Source organism: Adiantum capillus-veneris, chromosome 4 (genome assembly GCF_014529385.1).
Source record: "Adiantum capillus-veneris isolate H3 chromosome 4, ASM1452938v2, whole genome shotgun sequence".
NCBI lineage: Eukaryota > Viridiplantae > Streptophyta > Polypodiopsida > Polypodiales > Pteridaceae > Adiantum > Adiantum capillus-veneris.
In genome coordinates this window covers 173,797,587-173,813,906 of record NC_140934.1, presented here as the reverse complement: position 1 = coordinate 173,813,906, position 16,320 = coordinate 173,797,587, and the positions used below count along the sequence as shown (strand labels likewise).

Genomic DNA, 16,320 nt, shown 5'->3' with positions numbered 1-16,320 from the left:
ATAAACCTAGATACCTGTTTCCCTCCCCACCCTTTCCCTCCTTGATAAAATCCCCCAAAATATCCTCTTGGCACCGGTCTCCCTCCTCTTGCTGTCACTCCCTAGTCACACCCTAAACCACTTCACCCAAACTATAGTCTTTCTAATAAACCCAAATTTTCAAAAAACTTGCAATGGAGGAGAAAGTAGACCTTGAGCATCCTACCTCTTGGGTCCACTTGCTCTTCTCCAAAGCTCCTCTCTTCCCACATCTTTGGACCCCTCCTCCCCATGCCACCCCTCTCCTTCCCTCCCCTCCCTTCAAAGGCAAAAAACGTTCCAAATACTGGCTCCCTCTTACCAATCCTCATTTTTGAATAATCCTCGCTCTAGGAAAGCAAACCGCCTATGCTCTCGAGCACATTATAACCAATCTCTCTTTTCACACAGGGAGATCACTTATCGATTCTCTTTATAGAGGTCCTGAGAAACGGAACTATCCAAAAAGGATTACACTCAAAGGCATGCACAACATTTGAACAAGTCACTAGGGAAGCATTGTACCTAGTTGACAATTGCGAAACATACGGGGAAGTAACGAAAGATGTAGAGACAAACACTAGCAATGCCTCTTCAACCACCAGTGACTCAATTGCAAAATGTAGTGCTCCTACTTCAATCACACAAAATGTAGATCAGCTAGTCAAGGAAGTGGTCCGTAGGATGAATTAGATCTACTGTCAAAACCCCATAATGAGGCGGCAACAATTACCAGCCCTCAATGATCCAAGAGTGTTGAACTGGTGTGGCAATGAGCAGAAATTCACAAACCACGACACTAGTGAGTGCTTCTATAACCGGAATTACGTGAGAGAAAGTCTGTATGGATTGCCGGTGGTACAACAATTGCCACCACGTCCAAGCTATCAGATCAGACCCAACAACGCAGTACAAGGGAGAGACAAACTACAACCTCTATTGGGAAAACAACTACCTTTGCCTTATGATAATAGGGCCATTAAGCGTTATGTGTAGCCGGCAGAGTCATTGATAACTCAGCCGATGATGCCACCAACTGTTTACCATGAGGAACCGGTCAAAAACCATGTGAGGTGCATTGAGTGTAAGTTAAAAGGCTTACCTCAACAAAATCTTCCCCTAGACGGTTCACCTTCTCTTGAATCCTCAAGATTACCATTAGAAAAAAGCTCCTTTTCCATTCGTAACCTTCTCCTACCCTTTTGTCCTTCAACAAGTGCCGGCGGGTGAGAGCACCTTTTGTTCTCTTGAATTTTCTTCTGTGTCTAATTCCCGAGAGAGAAAGAGAGAGTTCAGAAGCACAACTTTCCCTCTCATGACCTTCTTCTTCTTGCTCTTCAACGCCGTCGTGAGAGGCCTTGAGAGTAACCTATGAATGCACGAGAGAAAGAGCGAGCTTGATTACCACTTTGAGGAGATCTTTGAGAGAAAGGGTTTGCTTCGGGTTGCCTCCTTCCTTGATGGAAATCTCCTGAGAGAGAGAGAGAGAGAGAGAGAGAGAGAGAGAGAGAGAGAGCTAGAGCTTAGAGATCTTCCCCTTGCTAAACCATCTCCTCTTCTTCTTCCGAGCCCTCCGAAGCTTCCTTTCCCCTTCTTTGCGAACGTTCAACTCCCCCTTCTTTTGCATGCCAGAAGTCTCCTATGCATGCCATTTTACCTCCCCATCTCCCCCTATTTCGTTAAGAAAGGAAGCCTCTTGCACTACAAGAGGTTGTGTGCTCTTGTGACGCTGTTAGCGATGGAAATACACTGGGTTTTTATAACCCCCGACGTCGCTAAAACCGTCGCTACGAGAGCATCACTATATGTGTCGCTATAAGCGTCGCTATATAGAGACGCTCATAGCGACGGTTATAGCGACGTTTACACAGAAGTCTATAGCGACGCTACAGAGCCATAAATAGCGACGGTTATAGCGACGCCCGAGAGAATTTTTTTTTGGTGACAAGGCATTGAATGCCCTGCCACCCATCAACCATATTGTACTTGATTCACTTTTTTAAAAAAGTGCAAGGGTAGATAATAGACCCAAAATAGTCACCCACAAGACGCATTGTTTGCAAAATTGACAAGCGTAAAATTGACAATTGTACACATCATAGGCAAAATGAATTGATTGGCAAATGTAATAATGACAATTGTACAACATCATAGGCATAAAGAATTGATTGGCAAAATGAACTGCGGTGACAAATATAATAATATACATGGTTCAAAAAGACGTATAAAATCCGTCTAATGATACATAAGCTATGAGAAACCCTAAACTAATGCTATCTAGCTACGGCTAAACTGACATCGTCTAGTCAGAAGTCTCATCGCATCCAAGCGGTGTATCTGTCGGATTCTGCAAAAAAAGACAATAAGACAGCTTTCAGTAAGTATAAACATATAACGACATTTATAAAACAATACAAAAAATAGAAAAGAGTAAACCCTAATACTAACCATGCCGCCGCGAGAACTGAGAATGTCCATCAGGGCGTTTAAGCCCTTCCTGCCTGCGTACTCGCGCTCGTACGGTGTGGGATCACGTCCTGTCATCGACCACTGTCAAAACATACAAAGATTTCATTATGTTAGAATTAAAAAACTCATAAACCCTAAACTATCGAACATAAAGAGCAATGCGAAAACACTTACAAAATCGGCCTCAAATGATGCCCATCCACCGCTCCCCAAGTGGTGCGAGCTCCCTGCCTCTACTCGCGCTCTGGCTGCATCCTTTTGTTGCTTCCACTTGTCGGGATTCTCGCGCGCTGCTTTCTTCGCATTCTTCCAATCTTCTTTGGCCAGCCAATCTGGCCTGTTCCACCCATGCTTGATTGCTTTTTGCACTTCGGAACGCTTGTGTTTGTAGTATTCGCGCATTCGAATCTTCATCAGGTCTTCATTGAAGCGCTGATCCCGTGTTGGAACGGGAAACTCATCATGAAGTATGCTGATGACTCTGTTTTTTAAATCACTTGGTACTTCACTCCATTTGTTTAGTATGTAGTGTCTAAACAGCTGAGAGCAAAGACCACGCATGCGCGAGATCACCTTCTTGCCGTCATCATCCATGATGATGCCGCCGCTGAAGTCGACGGAGTAAGGCAAGCCCTCTGGCCGGTGACGCGTGAACCTGGGTGTCCCGGCAGGGGTCTCTAGCGGCGTGTCGATGGGGGTACGGACGTCAGGTGTCTCCACCGGCGTCTGGGCCCCGAAGCGAGGAGTGTCGAGTGGGGTGGCTCCTGGCGGAGTAGGTAGAGGTGTGTAGCTGCTAGGAACAGTCAGCCGTGCAAAACCTGGTGTAGATGGCGATGTTGTGGCTGGTGTGGGGGCGGGCAAAGAAGGGGAGGGTAAAGAGCCTCGTCGAACACGAGGCGGTGTGGAGGCATCGGTGGCGGAATCCCCACAACAACCGCCACCGCCACCACTAGAGCGCCGGTGTCTAGACGAGTGTGAAGCTCGTCTCGTCGACACCGAAGCTTCGGAGCGCGCCGAATGCTCCGAAAGAGAGGGAGATGCGGATGGAGTAGGAACGCGTGATGATGCGCCAGAGCGATGACGCTCCACGTACCACTGTCTCTGCTGCGGTGACAAAGAAGAAAGAAACTCCTCATCATCCATACCTGCATTAAACACACGAATATTTAAACTTAATATTGAATGAATAGAGTAGACAATGACGCAAAGACCATTAAATACAATGACGTAATGACACATATAAATACAATGACGCAATGAATTGAGTGATAGAAGAGGCAAGTCAAAAACTCAGAATTTTCAATCAAAAGATGTGAGCACGAGTAGAAAAGAGCGTTATACACCATGGAAGGTACTTAGAGAGCCAGAGCTTTTACAACACGGAGCAAAATTGTTCAAATACAATATTTGTGGCTTTAAGAGATCTCTCTCTCATCCACGCATAACTCAGCATAACTTCCTATATCTATATAGAGCTCTCCGTTTAAACACATATCCTCTGTTTCATTTTGTAGCTCCTCTGCATGCACCCCATATAGAGTAGTAGCATCTTGATGCTCTTCTGGCACCACCACAGCGGCTTCTGATTGAGCATCTTCTCTGATCTCCTCCATTGATGCCGTTGTGATTGGCACATGGTAGCCTTCATATGTCCTTGCACTACGAGGGGCTACCTCTATGACGTACCACCAGTTTGATGTAGACTTTGTAGGATGAAATATTACCTGCCAGAGCCACATAACTTACATGAGAGCTTTCAAGCACATAACTTGTAAAAGGGGGATGTTAACTATTTACATACTTACTTGTTCACAATGCTCAGGTAGTACGAAAGTGTCTCTTAGGTCAGTCCATTTCTTAGTAGAATCCACCTCAAGAAAACCAGACTCTCCTCTACGCACAGTAGCGTTGCGACCCTCCATGATTATCTTGAACCATTGCACGTCGAACAAGTCGACAAAAAATCCTTTGTAATCGATCCTCAAAATCTCTTGTAGCATGCCGAAGTAAGTGAGTTCCGCCACCACAGGATCTGCATCAGAGGAACGTCGTCCACTAGACTGTTCAAATTTTGCCATGATTCCACAATCTTGAGTAAAACGCTTTTTGTCGATCCGTTCCACCCTAAAATGTCGACCTTTACACCATGCTACTGTGTATGACTTATACTACAACGAACAAAGATTATGAGTGGCCGTTCAAACGTTTAGAAATAAAGTCACTAGCTAGTCGTACATTGCAAACTTACCTTGGTCGTACAACCCGGAGAGTACTCCCACTCTTCCTCAGTCACTTCGTCACCACATTGTTGTGCGCTTTTCAATTGGTTGTGCAACCATCTTAAGCTCATGAATGTTGATAGGCTCTCCAGACCCGTCGGATAGTGCATCGGTGGTCGTCTTCCCCGTCTCCACTCGATTCGTGCCCTTTGTCGCTCTTGCTTTGTATCCTCATATTGTGAAATCCACTTTTGCATCACTGGATTGTGAAGCATGCAAAATCCGTTGATTTTAGCCTCTAGATCTTCCCGCATCTTCTTCTCAACACCGAGATTGCACATGACAATCCCAGATATGCGCTCATCATCTATGGTTCGCCATAGCGTGTCCCGGGCTTTATCAAATCCGTCTAGCCACTCTCCAATGTAGACTAGGGACTCTGATACCAACCAACCTTCTGCCATTCTACCCTGGCCTCCGGACGTGCCTTATGACGCACATATCCCTTAAGCGTTTTCATGAAACGGTCTAAGAAGAACATCCATCTGAAATGAACTGTGCCAGCTATTTCCACCTCATCAACTATGTGAACAAGAAGATGCACCTGAATGGTTAGCATGGTAGTAGGAAAATGTTTCTCAAACATGCACACAAGCTCCGCAGCATTTAGTTTGGCGAATGGTATGGAGTCTGCGTTGATCTCCTTTTGTGATATCCATTGCACCAGCTTTGCAAGTTTGTAGATTGTGTTACGGATGTCGAGAGACAAACATCCCTCAATGGCAACCGGTAAAATAAACTGTAAAGTATGTGCAGCAATGATATTAAAGTCCACATTTTATGCAATGATATTAAAGTCCACTATGAACGTACCTGACACATTTTATGCCAATTGTGTGACTTCAAACCGGTAAGCTTTCCTTCTTTAGTAAAACACGTTCGGAGCGAGTGCATTACGCCAGTGGGGGTCCGCAAAGATCGAATGGTCTCTTTTACTTTGCGTTCTTGGGCTCCTGTGAAAATCCATGGTGCTTTAGGGAGTTTTATCGATCCATCAGACGCTTTTTGCGGCCAATATTGCTCAATACGATCCACATTTCTAAGGTCAACTCTGGCTCCCAAAGTATCTTTCTTGCCGGTCAAATGGTCCCATAGTAGATTACCCACATTCTTGAATATGTGCATTGGATCGAGCAAGTGATTGATCATGAGTCGGGGCCAGTATGGTAACTCGTACCATAGAGATAGTCTCTTCATCCCTGGAGGCAATCCGTCATCGCACATCTCCTTCTGCTCTAACCATGCTTGTGCAGACATCCTTGGTGGCTCTCTTCCCAAAAAGCCGTCGCGTAACACATGATTCTCTGGAAGATACGCTTGATGACCTTCGTAGATTTGCTTCTTCAGTGAGGGTGCCCTACGTGCATTCAGTCTAGGTCCACATGTGACACATGCTCTATATCCGCTTGTTTGAAGCCCTGCATGTATACACATGATAATAGATCAACTATGGGAAAAAACAATATTTACAGTGTCTGAGTGAGGAGTGTCAATAGATCACCTGAGCATTCTGTTAGCCCGGGATAGTCATGCATGGTCCACATTAGAATGCCTCTGATCAAAGCATTCCGTCGTCCTGTGTGTCGGCTCATATCCACCACCTCTATGCCAATCCACAATTGTTGTAGCTCTTCCAATAGTGGACGAAGATACACATCCATATTCCCCACTTTATATCGCCCTGGCACAATCAAGCTTAGCCATAGGTGCCCCTTCTTCGTAGTCAACCACGGGGGAATGTTGTAGTTGACGATGACAACGGGCCATACACTGTAAGATGTTGATCTTTGACCAAATGGATTTACGCCATCCATAGCCAGGCCTAAGCGCAAATTTCGAGCTTCCCTGGCAAAATCCGACCATGTTCCATCTATATGTTTCCAGGCTGCGCAATCTGCAGGAATTCGTAGCACACCATCCGAAGATTTATTCTCCTCATGCCATGATGCTAGGGCGGCCATGGACTTACATTCGAAGAAATGCTTGATGCGAGGAAGCAGAGGAAAATGTCGCAAAACCTTTTGTGGAATTTTTGTCCCGTGGAGATCTACTTGATATCTTTCGGAATCACATTTCGGACACTTCTCCATGTCTGTGTATTCCCCTCTGAAAAGAATGCAGTCATTAGGACAAGCGTGGATAGAATTGTAATCCATCCCCAAGTTTCGCAAAATCTTTCTTGCTTCATCTCGGGAATCTGGCATCACATTGTCATCTGGTAGTATGTGCTCTTTAAGCAATCTACACAACATAAAAATACGATACAGTCGTGTAAAAATCTATCAGATCATTATACATTTAGAGTTTTATTAAAGTAAACTAATTGTAATAGATCACCTGAAAAGTGCTGTGACGCTAGTGTCACTCCATCCAAACTTTGCCTGCATGTTGAGAAGAACTAGGAGTGCTTTCAATATAGACATATGTGCTCCATTATACAATGGCGTATCGGCTTCACTTTTCATATCATCATAGATAAGCCTTTCTGAATCCATGATCGTCTCGATCATTTCATCAATCTCGGGCTCAAACATTGCCTCGTTGGGAATGTGCTATGCATGATCATACCCCGAGCTGGCAGAGGCTACATCTTGTGGCCTCACATATGCTGCTTGACCAAAGCGCCTGCGAACACGTCTATTGGGTTGCAAGATTGCTGCTTGTTGGCCAGCGTCAGAGTCCGACGAGTTATAATTGGCAACAACTCGATCTATAATAGATGGATCGAACTCGCCAAATTCGCGAACGTGCTGCAACGAAACACGTCTTGTCCGTCGCACAGCATGCTTGCATTGATTACAAGGACATAAGACCCTTGTTGAGAGATAGGTGTTTCGGTTGGACAGTCCCATATCCTCGTCACTACTCATAATGAGGATCAAAATCTTATAACCTGGACAACAAATTTAATATTCTATTGGCATTCTTCGTCTTATCTCTCTCTCGCTCTCTCGCTCTCTCTCTCTCTCTCTCTCTCTCTCTCTCTCTACCTCACATTCTCTAGTCATGTCCAATCCTCGCACACCTCGGTCTAGAGGTGCACGGAGATCAGAACCACCGGGTTATAATCTCGTCTTTATTGGTCAATACCTATATTTGTGGCTACAAGAAATCTACAGACCCACGTCTACATGATACTGCATGTAGTGGACAAAACCCCTTTGCCTCTTCTCTAGCTGTAGCACTTCACAGCATCTTAACATCTTTTCACAGTAGATCTTTTCACTGTTCGTCTAACTCTAAACCCTAAACCGTAAGTAATTCTTGCGTGGACTCAATCTAACGTAAATAAGCGTAAATCTAAATAAACGTAAATCTAACTAAAAATAAACCTAAATCTAATTTAACGTAAGTCTACATCTAACCTAATCTTTAACGTCTTTTGGGATAGTTTCCTACGACGTTAAAACTCTCTTCTTCTTGTGTATGTGTGTGTGTGTGTGGGTAAACCTAAATAAACCTAAGTCTAATCTAATATAACATAAATTATGTTATATAAAAACAAAGAACTAAACTAACAGGGATTATAAGAACCTTAAAACTGATTTAACACATAATTTTTCACATAACTCGGCAAGAGTTGGCATTCTCATCACTAAAGATGTGAGAGTTAACTTCCGGCGGTGACGCTGCCTCATCTCCATCCACATCTGACGACATCAATTGGCCCTTTGCACCGTTCTTGCTCTTGTTACTAACTTTGAAGTTGCTGTTGAATGACTAGAGGTTGTCTAGATGGTCATTGTCGGGGATGTAGTGACTCTTGCTGCCTTGAAGATCCACCTTCTTCCCTATCTTCTGAAGACATTTCACCAGTACTTTTGGATCGACGGATCCCACCATGAGTGAAGGCAGCAATACTCTATATTCCATTGAGGGCTTTCTTCACCCGCTTCATGCAGGCATCGCAGTCTATGGAGACCTAAATCTAATCTAATATAACGTAAATCTAAATCTAGCGTAAATAAAAGTAAATCTAACTAAAAATAAACCTAAATCTAATCTAATTTAACTTAAATAAACCTAAATCTAATTTAACGTAAATCTACATCGAACCTAATATTTAACGTCTTTTAGGATAGTTTCCTACGACGTTATAACTCTCTTCTTCTTGTGTGTGTGCGCGTGTGTGGATGTGTGTGCCAATAAAAAGAGATAAATGGTATAACCTTTCTATCACCCATGCCAAGTATGATAGATTGGTTATGCCATTTCCCTCTTGAATAATAGGTCTTGAGTTCAACTCCTCGTCGGCTAGATCTTTATGTCTTTTAATTTTAATTAGTTTCCTACGACGTTAAATTAGTTTCTCTCTCTTTCTCTCTCAATGTGTGCGTTTTTTGTTTATGCATGTTTTCTCTCTTTTTTCCTCTCTCAATGTGTGCGTTTTTTGTTTATGCATGTTCTCTCTCTCTTTTCCTCTCTCAATGTGTGCGTTTTTTGTTTATGCATGCTCTCTCTCTCTTTTCCTCTCTCAATGTGTGTGTGCATTCTTTGTTTATGTATGTGTGTGTGCGTTTTTGTTTATGTTTGTACTCTTTCTCTCTCTCTCTCTCTCTCTCTCTCTCTCTCTCTCTCTCAAAAACACTATGTGTGTGTGTGTGTGTGTGTGTGTGTGTGTGTGTGTGTGTGTGAGAGAGAGAGAGAGAGAGGGAGAGAAAAAGAGGGGAAGGGAACATGAGAGTGAGGAGAGGGAAGGAGCATACCTGGCTCTCCTTCCTCTCCTCGTGTGTGTGTGTGTGTGTGTGTGGAGAAGAAAGAGAGAGAGAGAGAGAGAGAGAGAGAGAGAGAGGGAGAGCGTTACCTGCTCCTTGCTTGAGGGCGCCGAAAAACTCAGATCTGAGATCTGAGTTTTTGGGCGCTCTCTGTTATTTTTTTTAGCCCAGCCGGCGTCGCTATGAGCGTTGCAAATTTACAAGTAAATTTGCGACGCTCATAGAGACGCCGGGAATTTTTTTTTTTTAGCGTCGCTGTGTGAGCATCGCTAATATGAATAGCCTCTTGTAGTGTTGTTTTAAGCCCCCTTCCCCCCTTTTCCCCTCACAACAATCATGGCGTCATGATTGATTTGGCATGCAAAAGAGGTTGATGATGTGGAGGACGATCTTCTCGAGAAGCACCGAAAGCGGTGGTAATAGAGCCAACCTGTGGCACCATACGATGTTGAGCAAAGTTCGTTTAAGCTGCCAAGGCAACCAAACATCGTGCCGGTCTGTGCAAGCCAGTCCTTCTCCCCACAAATGCACATGCACATGCACGCACGAAAGACAATCTTCGATTGAGAAAGTGAGAGAGGAGGGGTCTCGCTACGATGTGGATGCCGGCTTTACTTGCATTGAGGGTTGCAACTATGTAGAAAAGCTTGGGAGAAGGAGGAGAAACTCAAGTAGTATATAGTGTGGCAAATACAAGGTTAAGGGATGCCATTGGGTTGGCCATGACAAATTGAAAATTCTTGGAACAACCGACTTTCAACATAATTATAGCAATGTAGTACATTTGCATATGATCATTATTGCAATTATAGACGTTACTGAATAGCTCAGCTATTTTGTTAACAAGAGCTTCCCAACTCACAAAGAAATAAACAAACCTAGGGTAGGGTTATGCGACTTAGATAATTGTACAATCTCGCACCTATACATTGCGTATGGCCTGCTTAAGAGTAGTCCAGGCTCATTCTAACCGATTTTTGTCCCGCCCAATTCTTGCTGAAGAGTCTCTTATGCACTCGGGTTGTTCCTACCATGGCATCGCTAGTTCCTCTACTTCCACGAGCGCATCCTGGGCAGCCTCCTGGGAGACCCGGGCTTTTCCCTCCTTTACTGGAACTGGGACGACCAGGTCAACAGCGGAAACATGATGCCTGAGATGTTTGCACGCAACGGCACCGCCCTCTACGATGCCAAGCGCAACCCTGACCACTTGCCGCCCGCCATCGTACGCCTCAGCCCCGCCAACAACAGCACTGACACGTCAGTGGTAGTAAATGAGAACCTCAATGCCATGTACCAGTCTGTCGTCACCGCCTCCACGGCCGAGCTCTTTGTGGGAGGCGCCTATACAGGTACTGCATCTATATATATATATATAATAGTATGTACATTTCGCCAGCCTGTTTTTTATACAGAGCATTAAAACATCACCATCCCTGATGTCGATGATCTTGTGGATGTGCAGGACGACCAACTCCGCAATTATTAGCGCGTGGAGAACGGAGTACACAATGGCATTCATTACTGGACGGGCAATCCCGCGGAGCAGCTCTTGCAGGACATGGGCACCTTCAGCACGGCTTCGCGCGACCCCATCTTCTACGCCCACCACAGCAACGTGGACAGCCTCTGGGATGTGTGGGGGTTCACACTACCTGGAAGCCCGCGGAAGGACCACTCCGATCCCGACTTCCTGGACACGGAGTTCCTCTTCTACGACGAGAACGCCAACCTTGTGAAGGTCAAGGTGAGCGATGCGCTCGACAATGCCAAGCTCGGGGTGAGCTACAAGACCGTGTGGGCCGACGACCTGTGGATCAACTACTCACCCAAGGCTGTCACCAGCGGCAGCGCCGTCTTCTCAGCCCTCGCAAGCGGGGTGCCAACCATTGGAGCCATGCCGAGCAACGGGACCATCGACCTCGACCTCGCATCCATGCGTCTCGCCGACGACCTGTGGATCAACTACTCGCCCAAGGCTGTCACCAGCGGCAGCGCCGTCTTCTCAGCCCTCGCAAGCGGGGTGCCAACCATTGGAGCCATGCCGAGCAACGGGACCATCGACCTCGACCTCGCATCCATGCGTCTCGCCGCCATCGTGCAGCGTCCCATCGGTGAGACTAGACCCAGCAAGGCGGAGGAGGTGTTGGTCATACAAGGCCTCGAGCTCACGTCGAGAGACAGCTTCATCTCCTTGGTGGTATTTGTCAATCTCCCCGATGCAGGCCCCACCACACCCACCAACAGCACCGAGTACGTTGGCACCTTCAACAGCGCCGAGTACGTGGGCACCTTCAACATCGTGCCCTCCGCCAGCCAGCACAGGCAGCTCGTCACCAACGTCAAGTTCGAGATCGGCGACAACCTCAAACGCATCGGCCTCCAGAAGGACGCCCGCATCGTCATCACGCTCGTGCTCAAGTCCAAGCCACATGAAACTGACAGCAACCTCGCCGACGCGGCTCACAATCTGGCCATTCAGGAACGCATCTCTTTTAAAGGACTCCAGATCACGTACGAATGATGATCCAAGCCACTTGTGAGCTCATGCTCTCGAGTCTAGTAGGCTGCTTAAAACCTTCAAGTTGCTTCATGTAAACATCCTTCTCAAAATCCCTGTGAAGAAAAGCGGTCTTCACATCCATTTGAACAAGCTCCATGTCATCAATGGCTACGAGTTCAAACATTGTACGCAGTGCAATCATCTTGACCATGGACACAAAGATTTCATCAATATTGACTCCCTTCTCTTGCTTTTCATATGTAAATTTCTTCTTGTAGACCCATTTGCAAGGAAAGATCTAGTTCCATGTCTCATTATTGAAGTCATAGCATTCCAAATCCAAATAAACGTCATAAATTTAAAAATACCTTTGGATCTGAAGTTTCTTCTGTCTTTGTAGATATTTTCTCATACTCCGACATTGATATAAAAATCTGTCTTATCTTTGCATGCGAGGACCATTTGCTATTGACTTCGAGTCTACTCATTTAGAGGCAAGTTCACCTGATCTCCCATGTTTAATCAACAGTGTTACCTAGATCTAGTCACGTTGGCCTCGAGAGTTATTAGGCGCCTGGTTGGCCCAACGCCCTCCCTGATTGGAGCTAGTCATCATCGTCAACATCATCATTCTTCTTTTGCAATGGCTCCCCCTCTATAGCATCTCGATCCAGATTGATCATTTTCTTCATCATCCTCATCGTCATCTAGGTTATTTATGATATGTTTGGTGAGTGCTTTATTGGCCAATGTCTTGGTGTACGTGGAGCTCTTGTCCTCTAGATCTTCTTTCATAGTGACCTCCAAGTTTTTTAAGTCTTCTAGATTGAGGGTCAGGTTGCCCTTTAGTTTTGTGATGTCTACTAGTGACTCATATATGTACTTTCCCATTATCGACAACTTCATTACAATTGTGGACTTGCTTCAAACTCTCATGAGCTGCATGAGTTTGATCTAGAAATGACATATTTGTTTGTCTCTTTGGTAAGTATCCATTTTTCATCATATAATTGGAAATTGAACAGCTGCTCTGCAGGTGCTTAGGTTTTTATTGTAGTTCTTTGATTTTTTGGTGTACTATTCCTTTTCATATTCTTCTTCTATTAGAATATCTTTGAGCTTCAATACGTCCTTTTGTGGCCACCATCCTTGACCAACATGCACTACAAGAGGCTCTTCATATTAGCGACGCTCACACAGCGACGCTCAAAAAAAAATTTCCCGGCGTCGCTATGAGCGTCGCAAATTTCTTTGTAAATTTGCGACGCTTATAGCGACACTCATAGCGACGCCGGCTGGGGTAAAAAAATAACCGAGCGCGCCCAAAAACTCAGATCTCAGATCTGAGTTTTTCGGCGCCCTCAAGCAAGGAGCAGGTAACGCTCTCCCTCACCCTCTCTCTCTCTCTCTCTCTCTCTCTCTCTCTTTTTCTTCTCCACATACACACACACACACACGAGGAGAGGAAGGAGAGCCAGGTATGCTCCTTCCCTCTCCTCATTCTCATGTTCCCTTCCCCTCTTTCTCTCTCCCTCTCTCTCTCTCTCTCACACACACATAGTGTTTTTGAGAGAGAGAGAGAGAGAGAGAGAGAGAGAGAGAGAGTACAAACAAAAACAAAAACGCACACACACATACATAAACAAAGAATGCACACACACATTGAGAGAGAAAAAGAGAGAGAGAGAATGCATAAACAAAAAACGCACGCATTGAGAGAGGAAAAGAGAGAGAGAACATGCATAAACAAAAAACGCACACATTGAGAGAGGAAAAGAGAGAGAGAAAACATGCATACGATCCAAAAAAACGCACACACATTGAGAGAGAAAGAGAGAGAAACTAATTTAACGTCGTAGGAAACTAATTAAAATTAAAAGACCTATAGATCTAGCCGACGAGGAGTTGAACTCAAGACCTATTATTCAAGAGGGAACTGGCATAATCAATCTATCATACTTGGCATGGGTGATAGAAAGGTTATACCATTTATCTCTTTTTATTGGCACACACATCCACACACGCGCACACACACAAGAAGAAGAGAGTTATAACGTCGTAGGAAACTATCCTAAAAGACGTTAAATATTAGGTTCGATGTAGACTTACGTTAAATTAGATTTAGGTTTATTTTTAACTAGATTTACGTTTATTTAAGCTAGATTTAGATTTACGTTATATTAGATTAGATTTAGGTCTCCATAGACTGCGATGCCTGCATGAAGCGGGTGAAGAAAGCCCTCAATGGAATATAGGGTATTGCTGCCTTCACTCATGGTGGGCTCCGTCGATCCAAAAGTACTGGTGAAATGTCTTCAGAAGATAGGGAAGAAGGTGGATCTTCAGGGCGGCAAGAGTCACTACATCCCCGACACAATGAGCATCTAAACAACCTCTAGTCATTAGACTTACGTTAAATTAGATTTAGCTTTATTTTTAGTTAGATTTACGTTTATTTAGATTTACGCTTATTTACGTTAGATCGAGTCCACGCAAGAATTACTTACGGTTTAGGGTTTAGAGTTAGACGAACAGTGAAAAGATCTACTGTGAAAAGATGTTAAGATGAAGTGAAGTGCTACAGCTAGAGAAGAGGCAAAGGGGTTTTGTCCACTACATGCAGTATCATGTAGACGTGGGTGTGTAGATTTCTTGTACCCACAAATATAGGTATTGACCAATAAAGACGAGATTATAACCCGGTGGTTCTGATCTCCGTGCACCTCTAGACCGAGGTGTGCGGGGATTGGACATGACTAGAGAATGTGAGGTAAAGAGAGAGAGAGAGAGAGAGAGAGAGAGAGAGAGAGAGAGAGAGAGAGAGAGAGAGAGAGAGAGAGAGAGAGAGAGAGAGAGATAAGACGAAGAATGCCAATAGAATATTAAATTTGTTGTCCAGGTAATAAGTTTTTTATCCTCATTATGAGTAGCGACGAGGATGTGGGACCGTCCAACCGAAACACCTATCTCTCAACGAGGGTCTTATGTCCTTGTAATCAATGCAAGCATGCTGTGCGACGGGCAAGACGTGTTTCGTTGCAGCACGTTCGCGAATTTGGCGAGTTCGATCCATCTATTATAGATCGAGTTGTTGCCAATTATAACTCGTCGGACTCTGACGCTGGTCAACAAGCAGCAATATTGCAACCCAATAGACGTGTTCGCAGGCGCTTTGGTCAAGCAGCATATGTGAGGCCACAAGATGTAGCCTCTGACAGCTCGGGGGATGATCATGCAGAGCACATTCCCAACGAGGCAATGTTTGAGCCCGAGATTGATGAAATGATCGAGACGATCATGGATTCAGAAAGGCTTATCTATGATGATATGAAAAGTGAAGCCGATACGCCATTGTATAATGGAGCACATATGTCTAGATTGAAAGCACTCCTGGTTCTTCTCAACATGCAGGCAAAGTTTGGATGGAGTGACACTAGCGTCACATCGCTTTTCAGGTGATCTATTACAATTAGTTTACTTTAATAGAACTCTAAATGTACAATGATCTGATAGATTTTTACACGACTGTATCATATTTTTATGTTGTGTAGATTGCTGAAAGAGCACATACTACCAGCTGACAATGTGATGCCAGATTCCCGAGATGAAGCAAGAAAGATTTTGTGAAACTTGGGGATGGATTACAATTCTATCCACGCTTGTCCTAATGACTGCATTCTTTTCAGAGGGGAATACACAGACATGGAGAAGTGTCCGAAATGTGATTCCGAAAGATATCGAGTAGATCTCCACGGGAAAAAAATTCCACAAAAGGTTTTGCGACATTTTCCTCTGCTTCCTCACATCAAGCATTTCTTCGAATGTAAGTCCATGGCCGCCCTAGCATCATGGCATGAGGAGAATAAATCTTCGGATGGTGTGCTACGAATTCCTGCAGATTGCGCAGCCTGGAAACATATAGATGGAACATGGTCGGATTTTGCCAGGGAAGCTCGAAATTTGCGCTTAGGCCTGGCTATGGATGGCGTAAATCCATTTGGTCAAAGATCAACATCTTACAGTGTATGGCCCGTTGTCATCGTCAACTACAACATTCCCCCGTGGTTGACTACGAAGAAGGGGCACCTATGGCTAAGCTTGATTGTGCCAGGGCGATATCAAGTGGGGAATATGGATGTGTATCTTCGTCCACTATTGGAAGAGCTACAACAATTGTGGATTGGCATAGAGGTGGTGGATATGAGCCGACACACAGGACGACGGAATGCTTTGATCAGAGGCATTCTAATGTGGACCATGCATGACTATCCCGGGCTAACAGAATGCTCAGGTGATCTATTGACACTCCTCACTCAGACACTATAAATATTGTTTT

The 16,320-nt window shown here is 44.7% G+C and overlaps 1 protein-coding gene across 1 annotated transcript; it reads left to right on the top strand.

Annotated features, from left to right (window-relative positions):
* Positions 1–11,027: 11,027 nt before the first annotated feature.
* LOC147460373 (polyphenol oxidase, chloroplastic-like) lies at positions 11,028–12,005 on the top strand. Its single transcript, XM_086510007.1, has one exon. The coding sequence runs from the start codon at positions 11,043–11,045 to the stop codon at positions 12,003–12,005; it is 963 nt and encodes a 320-aa protein (XP_086366133.1). The 5' UTR covers positions 11,028–11,042.
* The last annotated feature ends 4,315 nt before the right edge of the window (positions 12,006–16,320 follow it).

Coding starts and splice junctions, on each gene's coding strand:
- LOC147460373 (XM_086510007.1), top strand. CDS start 11,043: ATGGGCACCTTCAGCACGGCTTCGCGCGACCCCATCTTCTACGCCCAC.